Below are 16,477 nucleotides of genomic sequence, written 5' to 3'. Positions count from 1 at the left end.
CACTGCCTGGACCAGGAACTTGATGCGCTGTGGTTCAGCCTGCCAGAGCTCAGTCCATGTGACTTTTCGGTCCATGGCCTGCTCCCACCTTGTCCAGGCACCCTGCTGCCTCAAGCCAACCGCTCCGGTAGACCTCTCCTCCTCCACCACTGCCCTCACTTCCTCCTGGACCAGCCTGTGCCTCTCCTTCCCCTTGGCCTTGTCCAACTGGGGAGTTGGGAAGATTCCCAGACCAGCTCTTCCCCGGATCACTGCTCCCACCAGGACTCTGTGGCATATCCGAGACTCCGTTTGCAGCACGGTTTCGCCGGCTCTCCACTTCCTCCCAGTTTTTACCTCCACCCCTGCCTGAGCCACCTTGGGGTCGCTGGAATCCCTGAACAGCATCACCTCTCTGGCCCGAGTCACCTCAAACTCCTCCAGGGACTTCAGGGGCAGCTGGAGCTTGGTGTTATTTCCGTAAAGGGCGATGCTGCTAATGCTCCTGGGCAGTCCCAGCCACCTCCTGAGAAAGCTGCTGACTTTCCTCTCCAATCCCTCTACCACAGATATTGGGACTTCGTAGACAAGCAGTAGCCAGAGTATCCTTGGCAGGACAGATACCATGCTGGTAAATCCATGCCTTGAACTTGCCAGGAAGCCCCGACCGGTCCACTGCTCTCAACCAACTCACCAGCTCCTGACAGATAACTTCATCTGCTCAAAGATTTAATTTCCCGAATATAAAATCATTTTGCTTACCATTTGAAAGATTTCATTTGTCTATTTTAAACATAGTTAAGACTAGACGGTTTGTCACCTAGTTCTTCAATTTTTCATTCTGGATCATATTATATTGGTTCTTCGCATTTCTAATTTGAATTTGGTTTGCTATGAATGTTGAGCATGCTCATTTGGCAGTGGTTATTGTAGAAAAGGGAGGGAAGATAAATAGAACAAAATGCATCTGTTGCCAGAGCTTTTTGTATGAGGTCAATGGATTACTTCCAAGCAGGCTGAAATGTTAGTCCAAAAGAGAAGACTTTGAATGAGGCCTTTTCATTGTGTTCATTTGAAGTAGATGCCAAATTAATTTCCCATTTAAATGTTGTGGGGTTAAACTGTTTCAGAATAGTTTATGTTAACTTTTTCAAATATTCAGTTACTGGAAAATTTCTTCTGCAAATTCATATTCCATGTCAGAACAGATGTTGTTCTTTTGTTGGAAATTACAACTGTACCCAATGTAACAATGAAATGCCAAATGGCATGAATACAGTGGGAGCTCAACGGCCAAATTGCATAATAGCAATTCAGTTCCACTAGTTTTAAAAATCCTTGCATGTGGTAGATTTTAATAATCGTCTCTCGCAGATGGACCTGCTTAATTAAATTAGCTCCTGTACTCTTAATGGTTTAAGGTACGAAGGCATAAAGTAGTCCAATGGTTCTGGTGCCTCGGGCAATGCAAGTTCATCCCTTCACTCAAATGTAAATGTATTTAATGTATAAGTAGCTTTGGAGGTGTATGCACTCAGTAGAAAAATAGCATCACTTAGATTGGAAACAGTACATTCATATTTCTCCTACAGTGGAACAAAGAATACAAAACACCAAAGGTTAAATTTAATAACGACGAATCTCCAAGTGAAAGAACCATCATACAAGTAAATCTGGTTTTCTCATTTGGCTGGAGATAACTTACATTCAGGCAGTACTTTATATGCCTTAATATTGAAGTTATAAACTGAAATCACTGCTCTGCGATATTTTTTTTAAATGCTCAGGGTTTATTAACTAATAATGTTAACATAAATGCTGAATTCCAATGAAACATTTTAAATATGTGTTAACAGACAGGCAACATATCTGATTAAGGGTAGGTCGAGTTATGTGATACTGAAAGATAGCTCTATTCAGAATACCCCACCAACTCGTAAGCTGCAGCAGAGGTTAGCACATTAGTAATTTTGTTGTTCGTACATGAATGAATGAATGAATACGTTTATTAGCCACATACAAGGAATTTGCCTTGGTGCTCCTCTCGCAAATAACAATACGACATACAGTAAACAATTAAGAATAAAACTTAAAACATTAAGAATAAAACATAGTTTATGTGAATGAAATAAAATACCAGAGCAAAAGGACTTTTGGTTATTGAGGAGAGCTATTGCTCATGGAAAAAAGCTGTTTTTAAGTCTGGCTGTGGCGGCTTCCAGAGGGAAGTGATTCAATGACTATTTATCTATAGCTGCTTGAATTTGACTGTTGAAATATCCAGTGGACTTCATAATACATCTTCCAAGTCCTTTAAATGTGTTGATTGGATATGACAATTTGTGCTTAAACGTCAGGATATTTTGAGTGTTTTGTGCTATAATTTTGATACCACACATTTTGTTATGTTAATCCACTTTGTCATCGAGCTGTAAAATCAATGTCCAGCATTAAAACAGGCCTCAGTCTCCATGTCAATCATCAAGTACTGATCCTCTTCACCAACACCTCCAGGCAATTCAAGTGCATAGGAAGGAACAGCAGATGCTGGTTTACACCGAAGATAGACGCAAAATACTGGAGTAACTCAGCAGGTTAGACAGCATCTCAGGAGAAAAGGAATAGGTGACGTTTTGGGTCAAAACCCTTCTTTAGACTGAGAGTCGGGAAAGGGAAACAAGGTATAAAAAGGTTCAGAACAACTCAGAGCTGGCACTGATAACCAAGGAAAGGTGGAGCCCACAATGGTCCATTGTTGGCTTTGGAAGATGTGATAACGAAGGGATACATGGTTACGAACAAGCAGGACAACTAGAGTGGGAGAGGACTAGTTCAAGTGCTTGTCCAGATACTACTTAAGAAGGGCTCCGACCGAAAATGTCACCTGTCCATGTTCTCCAGAGATGCTGCCTGACCCGCTGAGCTTGTCCAGCACTTTGTGTCTTATTTTGTAAACCAGCATCTGCATTTCCTTGTTTCTCAATTTTTCCTGCCAGCTGGTCTGTCTGTGTCCTGTTTATATAATGTTATGGTGCAAGGACATTATATCAGGTTGTTTTCAAATGGGTTTTCAACACAAGGCCGGTCAAATCATCATATATCTGCTCTTTGAACAACATAAAAATAATAATAAGATGAATGGAGATGGAGATTTAAGTCATTTTGGAATGTGATGCGCTTTATATTACTCATCCAATTAATTTTACTGATAAGAGACATGTCAAAGAACATAATAGTATGGGTAAAAAAAGGGAGCAGCCAATAGGCTATTGCGTCTTTTGAGCTATTTCAATGTTTGTACAGAGATCACAACTGACCTTGTACCTGAACCGTTTCCTGCACTACTGCAACATTGCTTGATTCCCTTTCGATTTCTGTTTTGAATGACAAATATCCGAACCTTTACAGCCTCTGGGAACATGGCTTCATCGCTCTACATGAAGAAATGTCTTCTCATCTTAGTTCTAAATTGCCTACTCCATGTTCTGAGTGTGATCATTCGTCCTAGACTCCTCTGCAAGTTAAAATGGTGCCTTGAGATTTGATAATTCCACATAAAATCCTGTTGAGTCACACAATCATTTCAATTAGGTCATTTCTCACACTTCAAAAACTTTAAAGACTTAGGAGTATTGTTTACTCAATCTCTCCTCTTTGTAAACTCACTATCCCTGAAACCAATGCAGTGAATCTTTGATGCACCCGCTGCTTGTCAAGAATGTCCTTTTTAAGGCAAGAAGATCAAAACTGTACACTGTATTCAAGAGATTGCAGAACCAAGGACTTGTTCAATTGCGTTTGTTATCTTTACTCCTGCAATCAAATCCTCCTGAAACTAAGATCAGCTTACTATTTCCCTTAGTTATTGCTTGCAGCACCTGCTCACGCATCCCTGCCAGCGTTTACAAAAGTACTCTGTCATATCTTCTAAATGTTTTTATTCATTATATTGTATCTGCCATGTTCCTCCCCAGAACTTACCCAGCTTGTGTTTCCTTGAAGTCTCCATCCTACATATATTCCCATCTATCTTTTTACCCTCAGCAGTTTATGAGCCAACTGGAAACATGAAGTTTGGTTTCCTTGGCAAAATCATAGGTGGGATTGGTTGGCCCAAAACACTAATTCCTGCAGTGCTCCACTAGTCACAGTTTGCCAACTTGAGAGAGATTTGTTTTATTCCACTCTTTGCTTTTGTTCCAATATCAATTTCTCAATCCAGATCTGTGTATTATCCCTGACATTTGGTCCTCTTGTGTAGTACCTTGTCAAAAGCGTTATTAAAATCAATATACCAACAATGATTGATTGCCATTTATCGCTTCCACTTGGCAAATGCTCAAAGGATTTCAGTAGCCAAATCATTTTCCATTAATAACTCAAAAATATACGAGTAAAACTCATACATGTGTTCCTATCAGTAACCTGATGGAGTGCTAATAAATTGTCAATTTTCCAACTTGTAATATAGTATTTTCTCCTAAAAGAAAACTTGTTTACATGTAACCTCCCGATGGACAACGGTCTCTCTGAAGAACATAGTTGCTAGCTTCACTGGAGGAGGCCATTTAAATTGACACGTAATCTCTTCTATTGACGCTTAATATTGCAATTAATATTCTATTAAACAATGTAACATGCAGCCTTTTTTTTCAATAACCAATTACCAATATAGTAAATGTACTTGGTTAAACACAGAGGTGGATCTGGGGTACAGGTGTTCAGCATTAGCTTGATGTAACGGTAGCATGAGATATGGTAATTCTGCACAAATATCTGAATAAATGTTTGGGAATTCAATAAAGTGGGTGGCTGGTTCTTGTAGTATTTATTGATTGTGGCTAATTTGATAATGCTAGAGGCAGGGGAATGAAATTGATAGGATTGTTCTGCTGGGAAGCCATCATGGATGGCCCCGATTCCCTCCAGTGTCATGATAAGTATATAAATCTATGTGTAATTTTTCCCACTTATTATCAGTCTAAGTTTGAATATTCCTAAGGTTTTGGTTAGCATTTTGTCAAGAGCTGTCGAGGGAGTTGGAAGGAGTGGAACATCTTGCAGTAATCTGCACTTTGGGCCATGATGGCCAAAACTGTCTTTTATGAAACTGCTGATCATGTTTGGGAAGTGAACATTGCAATGATAACAAAGGGCTGAGATGATCCAGCCATCTTCTGCAATATTTTCTTCAATCAGAGGGTGGTTCATTTGTGGAATTCTTTGCCACAGAAGGCTGTGTAAGCCAATTGATATTTTTAAAGCAGAGATAGTTAGATTCTTGATCAGTACGGGTGTCAAGGGCTATGGGGAGAAGGCAGGACTAGATGGGCCGAATGGCCTAATTCTGCTCCTATTACTTAATACCTTCCTTTCATATGAGATGTTGCTTTGGCAAGGGAAGTATTTTCCTATGACTTGCATTTATTTCAAGTTTATCTTGGCACCTTGCTGTCCACAAGTATTGTATTAAAGACAATTTCTCTCACCACATCTCACCTTTAAATTGATTGCAGTTTGTTGATGACTTGTGGACCAATGACCCAACAACATGCTGTTTATATCAAATATTAGAATGGATATTAAATGTAAACTACACTCTCTTGTAGACCACTGATGAGACTGCATTTATAAACATCTCCAGGAAAACTACTTTTGCAATGTAGTGGTTTGGGAAAAGACGAGGATGATGGGAAATTTTATATTCACCTGAGTTCAAGCTCCCAACTGCATAATTCTCTTGTTATGTGTTTGAAATTTTGGGTGTTAACATATCGGTAGTTCTGCTATAACACGTGTTTCTACGGCATGAATTGAATATAGTGGGAGTGATGATGTCGGGAACCGCCAATTCGATTATAATGCAATTTCAATCGGGAACTAGAGAATCACATTAAAGTTACATCGGAAATAGGTGAGCAGAAAAAAAACCTGTCTTGATTTTAAACAGTACTAGACTAAGTGGGACACGTTGGGTCCCGTCCCCTCAACTCGTGGTTGCGAGGGGGGGGGGAGAGGCCTTCGGTGTCACACACTAACCACCCCCCCTCCCCCCACACACACACACACACACTAACCCTTGATATTATATTATTAATCATTCGCTCCTTTTACCCCATCCCCCACCTTATGCACTCACGCATAGCCCCCAACTGCGCAGGCGCAGCTGGGGAGTGGGTAAGAGAGGGAGAGAATGAGAGGGAGGGGGGTAGAGAGGGAGGGGGTTAGAGATTGGGGGGTGGGGGGGGGCGCGCGGTGTCACAGGGAAGGGCTCCAACACTCACCAATAGGTCCCAATACTCACCACTCCCAAGAGAGGGAGGGGGGCAGAGAGGGGGGGGGATATAGGGGGGTACTCGGGGCTATTTTCTTTACTCGTGGGCATTTTTCATCATGCTGAAAAAACGTCCCGACTTACCTGATGCCCCGAGTACCTATGGCTGGCATAACGAGCCGCTACGATATATCCACAGGCTCCTATGGCCTCCTACGGACTCGTTACGAACATTCTGCGAGTTTGAAAACTCAGGAGAATTTGTGAATAACTCGGGGGAATTTGTGAATAACTCGGGGGAATTTGTGAATAACTCGGGAAAGTGGGACAAGGCCCTTAACTTCCACACAGTCTTCTTGCGTATGGTGTGCACGGCTCAAAGTTGTAGGTCAACTTGTTCTACTTGATCTATTTGTTTGTGCACGTCGACTTGATTGCATTAGTTGAAACATGGTGGACCACGTGAAGGTTACAATCTCCCACTTCCACACAGTAATCAGACACCATTGTCTCTTAAGAACACAGCTGCTAAGTTAACTGCATCTGGTAATTGAAATTGCCAAGCGATCACTTGTATTGGCAATTATGCAATAATATTCCATTAAACAATGTAACATACAACGTTTAGTATTTTCTAGTTTCAGTAACAAAAATAAACTTTATTTTTGAAAATTCTGCAGAAAAATAAGTTTGAAACTCTCTTTGCCACTAACTCTCCTTCCCTCGTTTACATTTCTAATACGTAAGGTTTCTTCGGAACACAACTATCGCGTTATAGCAGAACTACCTATACTTACTTTAATACTGTCTTTGAGCTTCAGCAGTAAGATCTGGGATATTTTGATGTGGAGGAATTCACACTGACCAAAATGGTAGTACAAGTTCCTTCAAAGAATATTGGTAATTCGAGTTTCATTGTACCTTAATTGGTACACGTGACAATAAACAGACCTTTGAACCTTTAGAGTCATCAACAAAGGGGCAGCAAAGTTTTTTTTATACTAAAATTGATCATTTGTGAAATATTGTTGCCCTCTTTGGTAACTTTGTTTTGTTTTCACTTCCCTCCATAGAAAGGGAATTCTAGAAGAATACGTAAACATAACTAGTCTTGTGACAGAACAGATCGTAAATATCCACAAGGATGTCCTAAATTCTGTTGAAGAAATCAACCCCACTTCAGAGTACAGCCAATTCATTGAAAATCACAGGTAATGTATATTCTGCGATCCAGTACTTAAAAACATCTTGATATAGATAGCAGAAAACGTGGAAATTTGTCTGTGAAACAAAACCCCACATCATATTGAGATAAATGACAACTGATCACTCTTTATGATCAGAACTGAGGATTAGACATTGTTCTCTATATGTCACCACTCTGCGTAATGTTGGGAAGATCTTTTTATGTCGGTGTGAACAAATCTGAAAGGTTGGACTTCCCTGACATGTTAGTCTAGATTGTGCCTAGGTGCTGGCTTGAAGAATTGATTCCGAAATCTTGCAATTCTGAGGTTAAATTAAAATTGACAACTCTGGAAATTAAAAAAAAAATGAATGGTGTATTTTATATTATACATTCACATTCAAATACTTAGCAAATACATTTGCAAAAAACAGTGAGGTACCTAACAAATGCCTCCATTTATTTTCAATGTATGACTTCTCTTGCAGGTCGCAGCCAATTAGGGAGGCATGTATTGAGTTTGACATTTTATTATTAGAAGAAATGGAAAATGTTCAAAGCAATGATATCTTGTGGAACAATTTAACAGCAGAAAGTTTACAGACAACGTAAGTTTCAGATTGTGTTCTTCAGATCTTACCAATGCTTTGCAGTCTCTCAACATTTTAGAAAGAAGTCATTTGTTCCTTTGATATTTTTTGACCACCAGCTTGGTTAGTACTTACTTTTGTTTCTGAGCACAGTTATAAAAAGTAATCTACTATTCAAATCTAAGCTCATTTTATTTATACAAAGTACTTATACTTGAAGTTTGAAACTAAAAATTGATGTTAAGAAACGGAAAGGAAGCATACTGAGCATTGGGTACAAAACACAAATGTTTTCTTTGTCTGAGATTAATTAATCGTAAGAGTCATAGAATCATACAGCATGGAAACAGGCCCTTTGGACCAACTCGTCTATGCCGACCAAGGTGCCCATCTAAGGTAGTCTCATTTACTAGTGTTTGGCCTATATACCTCTAAACTGTATTCTATTCTTAAACAAACCTATGCTTATACCTGTGCGAGTCTTTTAAATGTTGTTGCAGTGCCTGCCTCAATGACTTCATCTGGTAACTGGTCCCATTTACCCACCACCCTTTGTGTGAAAATGTTGTTCCTCATGTTCCCATTAAATCATTCCCTTCTTAGCGTAAACCTATGTTCTCTGGTTCTTGATTCCCCTACTCTGGGTAAAAGACGCTGCTCATTCACCTTATCTATTCCTCTCACGATTTTATATACTTCAATAAGAGGTATCTATCACAATAATTACTAACCAATGATGGCAAAATCAATTTTATAATTCAGGGAGGAAATCAATTTCCAGTGGGGCTTTAAGGGGCTTATTTTCCACCTTGCTCATTGTTCAACTGTCTTGGATGAATATTAATTGGTATCTCAAATGTGGTAGAATCACATTTGAGCCCGTCTGTATTGTACATGCACACTCATGTAAACTTCCAGGATGTCTTTCAGCATTCTTTGAGAACAGACGTTTACTTAATAATTTAAGGTTCTAGAGCCATTTGCACGCTAAACACATTGTATGATCAGATTTGCCAAAGATTGGAATCTGAAACTTGAATTTTCTAATTTGTTTGGCAAGTCTCTGTTGATCTATGGCAAGTGTCTACATTTGTACATTTGTACCACAAGTGTCCATTTTGGTATTCCTGCAAGGTCTAGCTTTTCTATTTCAATTTTGGTTCCATTGTTCAAGTTCAAGTGAGTTTATTGTCACGTGTCCCTGATAGGACAATGAAATTCTTGCTTTGCTTCAGCACACAGAACATAGTAAGCATTTACTACAAGGTCTAGCTTTTCGCTTTCAATTTTGGTTCCATTGCCAGTGGAAATTCTTACATTATATTTTTTGCTTTCAATTAACAGGCTAAAAACAACAACTGAAGACTTAATCCAGACTCAACAAACCATTACGAACAAAGAAGAAATCATGACAGAACTTGAGAAAAAAATTGATGAAACCAAATCGGCATGCGAAAAAAAATCTGAGTAAGTAGCACCAAGTTACTATGAATTAGTAGATAGCTTGCCAAATCTATCATATTTTGATAAACTTGGAATTATAATATAGACAATAGGTGCAGAAGTAGGCCATTGGACCTTCGAGCTAGCACTGCCATTCAATGTAAACATGGCTGATCATCCACTATCAGTACCCCGTTCCTGCCTTCTTCCCATATCCCTTGACTCCGCTATCTTTAAGAGCTCTATCTAACACTCTTTTGAATGCATCCAGTGAGTTGGCCTCCACTGCCTTCTAAGGCAGAGAAATCCACAAATTCACATCTCTGGGTGAAAATGTTTTTCCTCATCTCAGTTCTAAATGGCTTATCCTTTATTCTTAAACTGTGGCCCCTGGTTCTAGACTCCCCCGACATTGGGAACATGTTTCCTGCATCTAGTGTGTCCAATCCCTTAATAATTGTATATGTCTTATGTCTTCAGAAATAAAAATGGAATCGATCTGAAGTAGGGTCCCGACCCAAAATTGTACCTATCTATGTTCTCCAGGATACTGCCTGACCCGCTGAGTTACACCAGCACTTTGTGTCATTGTTCGTAAACCAGCGTCTGCAGTTCCTTGTTTCTGCAGTCTAAAATGTCACTCTGTTTCTCCACAGATGCTGCCTGATCTGCTGAGTATCCCCCATGTTTTCTGTTTTCAGAAATGTATGTGCATTAAGATCATAAGATCATGTGATAGGAGTAGAATTAGGCCATTTGTCCCTAGTCTACTCCGCCACTCAATCATGGCTGATTTATCTCTCTCTCCTAACCCCATTCTCCTGCCTTCTCCCATAACCTCTGACACCCGTACTAATCAATAATCTATTTATCTCTGCCTTAAATATATCCACTGACTTTGCCTCCACAGCCGTCTGTGGCAAAGAATTCCACAGATTCACCACCCTCTGACTGAAGAAATGTCTCCTCATCTCCTTCCTAAAAGAACATCCTTTAATTCTGAGGCTATGATCTCTGATCCTAGACTCTCCCACTAGTGGAAACATCCTCTCCACATCCACTCTATCCAAGCCTTTTACTATTTTGTACGTTTCAATGTCCCCCCCCCCCCCCATAATGCTAAACTCCCGTGAATACAACCCCATGCCATCAAACGCTCATCATATGTTAACCTATTCATTGCTGGGATAATTTTTGAAAAACCTCCTCTGCAACCCTCTCTAGAGCCAGCACATCCTTCCTCAGATATGATGCCCAAAATTGCTCGCTATATTCCAAATGCAGCCTGACCAGCGCCTTATAGAGCTTCAGCGTTACATCCCTGTTTTTGTATAAAAGCCCTCTCGAAATAAATGCTAGCATTGGGTTTGATTTCTTTACTACCGATTCGACATGCAGATTAACTTTTTGGGAATCCTGCATCCGCATTCCCAAGTCCCTTTGCACCGATTTCTGGATTTTCTTCCCATTTAGAAAATAATCTATGCCTTTATTCCTACCACCAAAATGCCTGACGCCACACTATGCAACGCTATATTCCATCTGCCACTTCTCCGCCCACTCTCCCAACCTGTCCGAGTCCTTCTGCAGAGTCCCTGCTTTCTCTACACTACCTGCCCCTCCACCTATTTGTGTATCATCTGCAAACTTGGCCACAAAGCCTTCAATCCCCTCATCTAAATCATTAACTTATGACGTGAAGAGCAACGGCCCCAGCACTGAGCCCTGCGGAACTCCGCTAGTCGCTGGCAGCCAACCAGAAACGGTCCGCTTTATTGCCACTCTTTGCCTTCTGCCATCCAGCCAACCTGATATCCATGCTGGTGTCTGCCCTTTGATATCATGGGCTCTCATTTTCCTTAGTAGCCTCCCATGTGGCACCTTATCAACGGCTTTCGGAAAATCTAGGTATACAGATTCTACTGACTCACTCATTTGGGTGTTCTGCCATTTACTTCTTCAAAGAATTCCAGCAAATTTGGCAGGCAAGACCTCCCCGTCACAAAGCCATGCTGACTTTGGCATATTTTATCGGGAACTTCTAAGTACTCTGCAACCTCATCCTTTATAATGGACTCTAAAATCTTACCAACCATCAAAGTCAGACTAACTGGCCTATAGTTCCCACTATTCTGCTTTTCTCCCTTCTAGTGCAGCGGGGTAATATTGGCAATTTTTCAATTGTCTGGAACCACTCCTGACTCTAGTGATTCTTGAAATATCACTATGATGCCTCCACAATCTCTAAAGCCATCTCTTTCAGAACCCTAGGGTGCAGTCCATCTGGTCCAAGTGACATCCACCTTCAGCCCTTTCAGCTTCCCAAGCATCTTCTCCATAGTAATAGCCACTCCACTAACATCCATTCCAACTGAATAGGTTCAACAACTCTTAATGATATCAGATTTTCTGAGTGGAGGAAAAGTCCTGTAGTTAAACAAAAAAGAAAATAATAATGCCCTCCCTTTTCCAAAAAAATGTATTAAATGTTTATTTATTCATTCATCTCGTGATCAATAAATTAATTTAATAAATGACTGATACTGTCACGAAGAAAGACTGGATAGACTCGGCTTGTACACGCTAGAATTTAGAAGATTGAGGGGGGATCTTATAGAAACTTACAAAATTCTTAAGGGGTTGGACAGGCTAAATGCAGGAAGATTATTCCCGATGTTGGGGAAGTCCAGAACTAGGGGTCACAGCTTAAGGATAAGAGGGAAGTCTTTTAGGACCGGGATGAGAAAATCATTTTTTACACAGAGTGGTGAATCTGTGAAATTCTCTGCCACAGAAGGTAGTTGAGGCCACAGTTCATTGGCTATATTTAAGAGGGAATTTGATGTGGCCCTTGTGGCTAAATGGATCAGGGGGTATGGAGAGAAGGCAGGGATGGGATACTGAGTTGGATGATCAGCCATGATCATATTGAATGGCGGTGCTGGCTCGAAGGGCCGAATGGCCTACTCCTGCACCTATTTTCTATGTTTCTATGTTCTCTTGAATTTCAAATCTGAAGGAAACATCTTGTGCCACAGTGATGATCCAGTGTGTGAAAGAACTTTCAGAAGAGTTTTCTGTCTATTCTTGATTCAGTATCAGAATTTTACTTAATATACATTTACTGGATATGCTTTTAATTTCAAAGCAGCAAGGATCCTTCTGTAATCTAAAATAAATAGCCCAGCTATAACATTCGAAAAGACTTGGAAATGCTATACTAGTCTGATAGGAATATCTGCTTTTAAATTATGTGACAATCTTTAAATTTTACCAATATTTTCCAAAGTTGATTGACTTTTTTCATTAGGTCTTGCACAGCAAGCCCCCCAAAAATGCTGTTACAATAGAGAAAATCAAATTACATCTGTGATGGGAATAAATAGTATTGATTTGGGTACATGATGCTTTTTCAGAAACATCAAATTTAGTTTCCTCTTGATACTGTTTAACATGCTCAACGTTTCTGCATTTTTAGTTACATTTTGTCAGTGGTGTTTTGCTTTGGTTTTGCACAACTCGTCCAGTATTTTAAAAACAAATCCCATCATCCAACTGGACGTTTTCTGCAAATCCCACTAAGTGTTTTGCTGCTATCTTTTTAAATATACAGAAAATGTGTTCTGGAGCATTAGAAACATAGAAACATAGAAAATAGGTGCAAGAGGAGGCCATTTGGCCCTTCGAGTCTGCACTGCCATTCATTGTGATCATGGTTGATCATCCATAATCAGTAACCTGTGCTAGCCTTCTCCCCATATCCCTTAATTCTGCTAGCCCCTAGAGCTCTATCAAACTCTCTTTTAAATTAATCCAGTGAATTGGCCTCTACGTCCTTCTGTGGCGGAGAATTCCACAAATTCACAACTCTCTACGTGAAAAAGTTTTTTTCTCATCTCAGTTTTAAATGACATCCCCTTTATTCTTAGACTGTTGCCCCTGGTTCTGGACTGCCCCAACATTGGGAACATTTTCCTGCTTGTCCAGTCCTTTTATAAGTTTATACGTTTCTTTAAGATTTGGGGGAGGAGGTGGTGGGGGTGGGGGTGGTGGTTTGAAAAAATAGAGCCTTTTAAGTAAGTGCAATGTTTTTGCTTCCCATTTACCAACAGACTTTCTGGGGTTTTCACACCTGCTTAGCTTCCTAAATTTGTTGTTTCATACACTTGAGATAAAGAAGAGTCTGACCTAGTTGTCTGATGTCAGCATATTGATGTAATTATATATAGCACATTACTGCAGCGTGTTGCAATGCTGATTAGATGCATGTCCTGTTGCACTCTGGTTTCCTTCCTGGTAAATAACTGACAGAAGGAAGGAAAGTTAAAAAAATAATAATAATTGTCCAGTATACTTACTACTGTCAAGTTCAAGAGCAGCACTGTTAAAATCTTCAGAAAGAGGATTTGTTAAAGTTCTATGAGGAGGATGCAGAGATATTTCAGGGGTGCATAGACACATTAAGTGAATGGGTGAGGGATGGAATATAATGTGGAAAAATTTGAAATCATCCATTTTGGCAGCAAAAAGGAAATGTACTATCCTTCAACCACTACCTGTGTTTTGCTCCAATAATGGTTTCAGCCTATCTTTCCCACCATATGCCTATCAAAATTACACCAACCTATCTCATTTCATAGATTTTGGCCATCTAAAGAATAGCTCTGCTCAAAAAGCTTACAGGTGAGGAATCAAAACGCCTCTGCAGTTAAACCTACAATATCATCTTCTTCCCTGGTCTCTAATTAGCTTCTTTCATGTTTATATGTTGTCTGTACTTTGGAGTTCCCTGAAATCTCCACACTGCACGAACGTAGATTCATGGAATCGTACAACATAATCATAGAATCAGTTTTCAAGGAGGAGGTAATTTGTTCTATTATGTATGGGCCAGCAAATTATTAACATCTTCCACAGGGTGCTAGAAATTCCTCTTCTTCCATTTTCTGCTGAAAGATATCATTACATTTTCTTTCATCAGTCTTTTGGGCAATGAATCTCAAATCATAATTTCCTGTATTTAAAAAATAAAAATATTTTTGTTTTTGGCCAGTTACCTTGTTAATTGGTGTTATTGTTATTATGATTAATTAACCATTTGCCACTTAAAATTCCACTGTTCCTCTTTATTCACTTGCACCAAACCTTTTATTTGGAAAGACTGTTCAATCTACTCTTAGCTTTTTCGGTTCAAAGGGTTAAAAGGTGTACTTTCACTGGTTTCCTTGTCTAACTGAAATCCCCCAATTGTTTTTCCTAACTTTCCTAGTTTTGTCTTGAATGTAGTCATATATTTAAAAAAACTATTAATTTTTGTTTATTTTGTGATGGGTGTTAATTCTGGATGAGTTATTTTAAGGAAAGGTTATTTTCATTGCATGCTGTTTGGCTCTTTCAGAATGTGAAATGATGAACGTAAAATTAATTCAAAATTTCTTTCCACCAGCATTGTGCTATTGCTGAGTCAGAAGCAGGCACTGGAGGAGCTGAGACAAAATGTTCAGCAGATGAAGTGTACTGAAGTTAAACTCTTTGCCCAGAAAGATTTATTGGATCATACGGTCAAAGAGAATGATGGGAAGGAACCACCTCCAGTGCTGGCCTATGAAGATGATGCAAGATCTATCACTTCAATGGTAGGCTTAAATATATATTACATCCTGCACTGATATTTATTCATGTTTAATTCATGGCTGATCATCCCCAATCAGTACCCCGTTCCTGCCTACTCCCCATATCCCCTGACTCCGCTATTTTTAAGAGCCCTATCTAGCTCTCTCTTGAAAGCATCCAGAGAACCTGCCTCCACCGCCCTCTGAGGCAGAGAATTCCACAGACTCGCCACGCTCTGTGAGAAAAGGTGTTTCCTCGTCTCCGTTCTAAATGGCTTACTCCTTTTCCTAAACTGTGGCTCCTGGTTCTGGACTCCCCCTACATCGGGAACATGTTTCCTGCCTATAGCATGTCCAAACCCTTAACAATCTTATATGTTTCAATGAGATACCCTCTCATCCTTCTAAATTCCAGAGTGTACAAGCCCAGCTGCTCCATTCTCTCAGCATATGAGAATATTTAAGATAGAAGTAGACGTAATATTTAAAGCTACAAATTAAATTATGACTCGCATTCTGAAGATTTTATACAGCATATAATTGAGTCAAGTCAAGTTTATTTGTCACATACACATACGAGATGTGCAGTGAAATGAAAAGTGGCAATGCTCGCGGACTTTGTGCAAAAAGACAAACAAACAAACAACCAAACAAACTACAAACAGAATGTAACAGAATCACATATTCTTTTTCATATTAAATATTGTGGTCAGACGGAAAAAGGGGAAAAAACCAGCAATTTAAAAAAAAAAGCTGTAGAGTGGTACAGTATGGTTAGTCGATGGTGATATAGGAGTTTTCAGTCCGAATGGCCTCTGGGGAGAAACTCCTTCTCAACCTCTCCATTCTCACAGCATGGCAACTGAGGCGTTTGCCTGACCGTAGCAGCTGGAACAGTCCGTTGCAGGGGTGAAAATCCCATGATTTTATTGGCTCTGGAGTTGCACCTCCTGATGTATAGTTCCTGCAGGGGGGGCGAGAGAAATTCCCATAGTGCGTTCGGCCGAACGCACTACTCTCTGCAGAGCCTTCGTGTCCTGGGCAGAGCATTTCCCAAACCAGATTGTAATATTTCCAGACAAGATGCTTTCCACAGCCGCTGAATAGAAGCACTGGAGGATCCTCGGAGACACTCTGAATTTCCTCAATTGCCTGAGGTGGTAAAGGCGCTGCCTTGCCTTATTCACGAGTGCTGCGGCGTGTGATGTCCGTCCTCAGAGATGTGGACTCCCAGGTATTTAAAGCAGCTCACCCTATCCACAGTATCCCTATTTGATAATTTTATACGGCATGTAATATTATAATTGAATCTCAACTAAGTGATATAGCATCTGATTATCACCTAATTGTTAAAAAATGTTCATTATTTATTTGAACCAGACGCCTGGCACTT

General features: G+C 40.0%; 1 protein-coding gene across 2 annotated transcripts in view; it reads left to right on the top strand.

The window, feature by feature from the left end:
* The window catches only part of fer (fer (fps/fes related) tyrosine kinase), a 129,624-nt gene that overhangs the window by 46,264 nt on the left and 66,883 nt on the right, over positions 1-16,477 (top strand). The window contains exons 6-9 of one of the 2 annotated variants that reach the window (XM_055633230.1): positions 7,327-7,464; positions 7,928-8,047; positions 9,374-9,496; positions 14,919-15,108. In XM_055633230.1, coding sequence (XP_055489205.1) covers positions 7,327-7,464; positions 7,928-8,047; positions 9,374-9,496; positions 14,919-15,108 — 571 coding nt within the window. Of the gene's footprint in view, positions 1-7,326; positions 7,465-7,927; positions 8,048-9,373; positions 9,497-14,918; positions 15,109-16,477 lie in introns of those variants that run through there. The other variant, XR_008723236.1, reaches the window with a different exon arrangement.

Source organism: Leucoraja erinacea, chromosome 3 (assembly GCF_028641065.1).
Source record: "Leucoraja erinacea ecotype New England chromosome 3, Leri_hhj_1, whole genome shotgun sequence".
In the NCBI taxonomy this organism is placed as follows: domain Eukaryota; kingdom Metazoa; phylum Chordata; class Chondrichthyes; order Rajiformes; family Rajidae; genus Leucoraja; species Leucoraja erinaceus.
The sequence above is the reverse complement of the archived record's forward strand: the minus strand, read 5'-3'. Positions and strand labels throughout refer to the sequence as shown.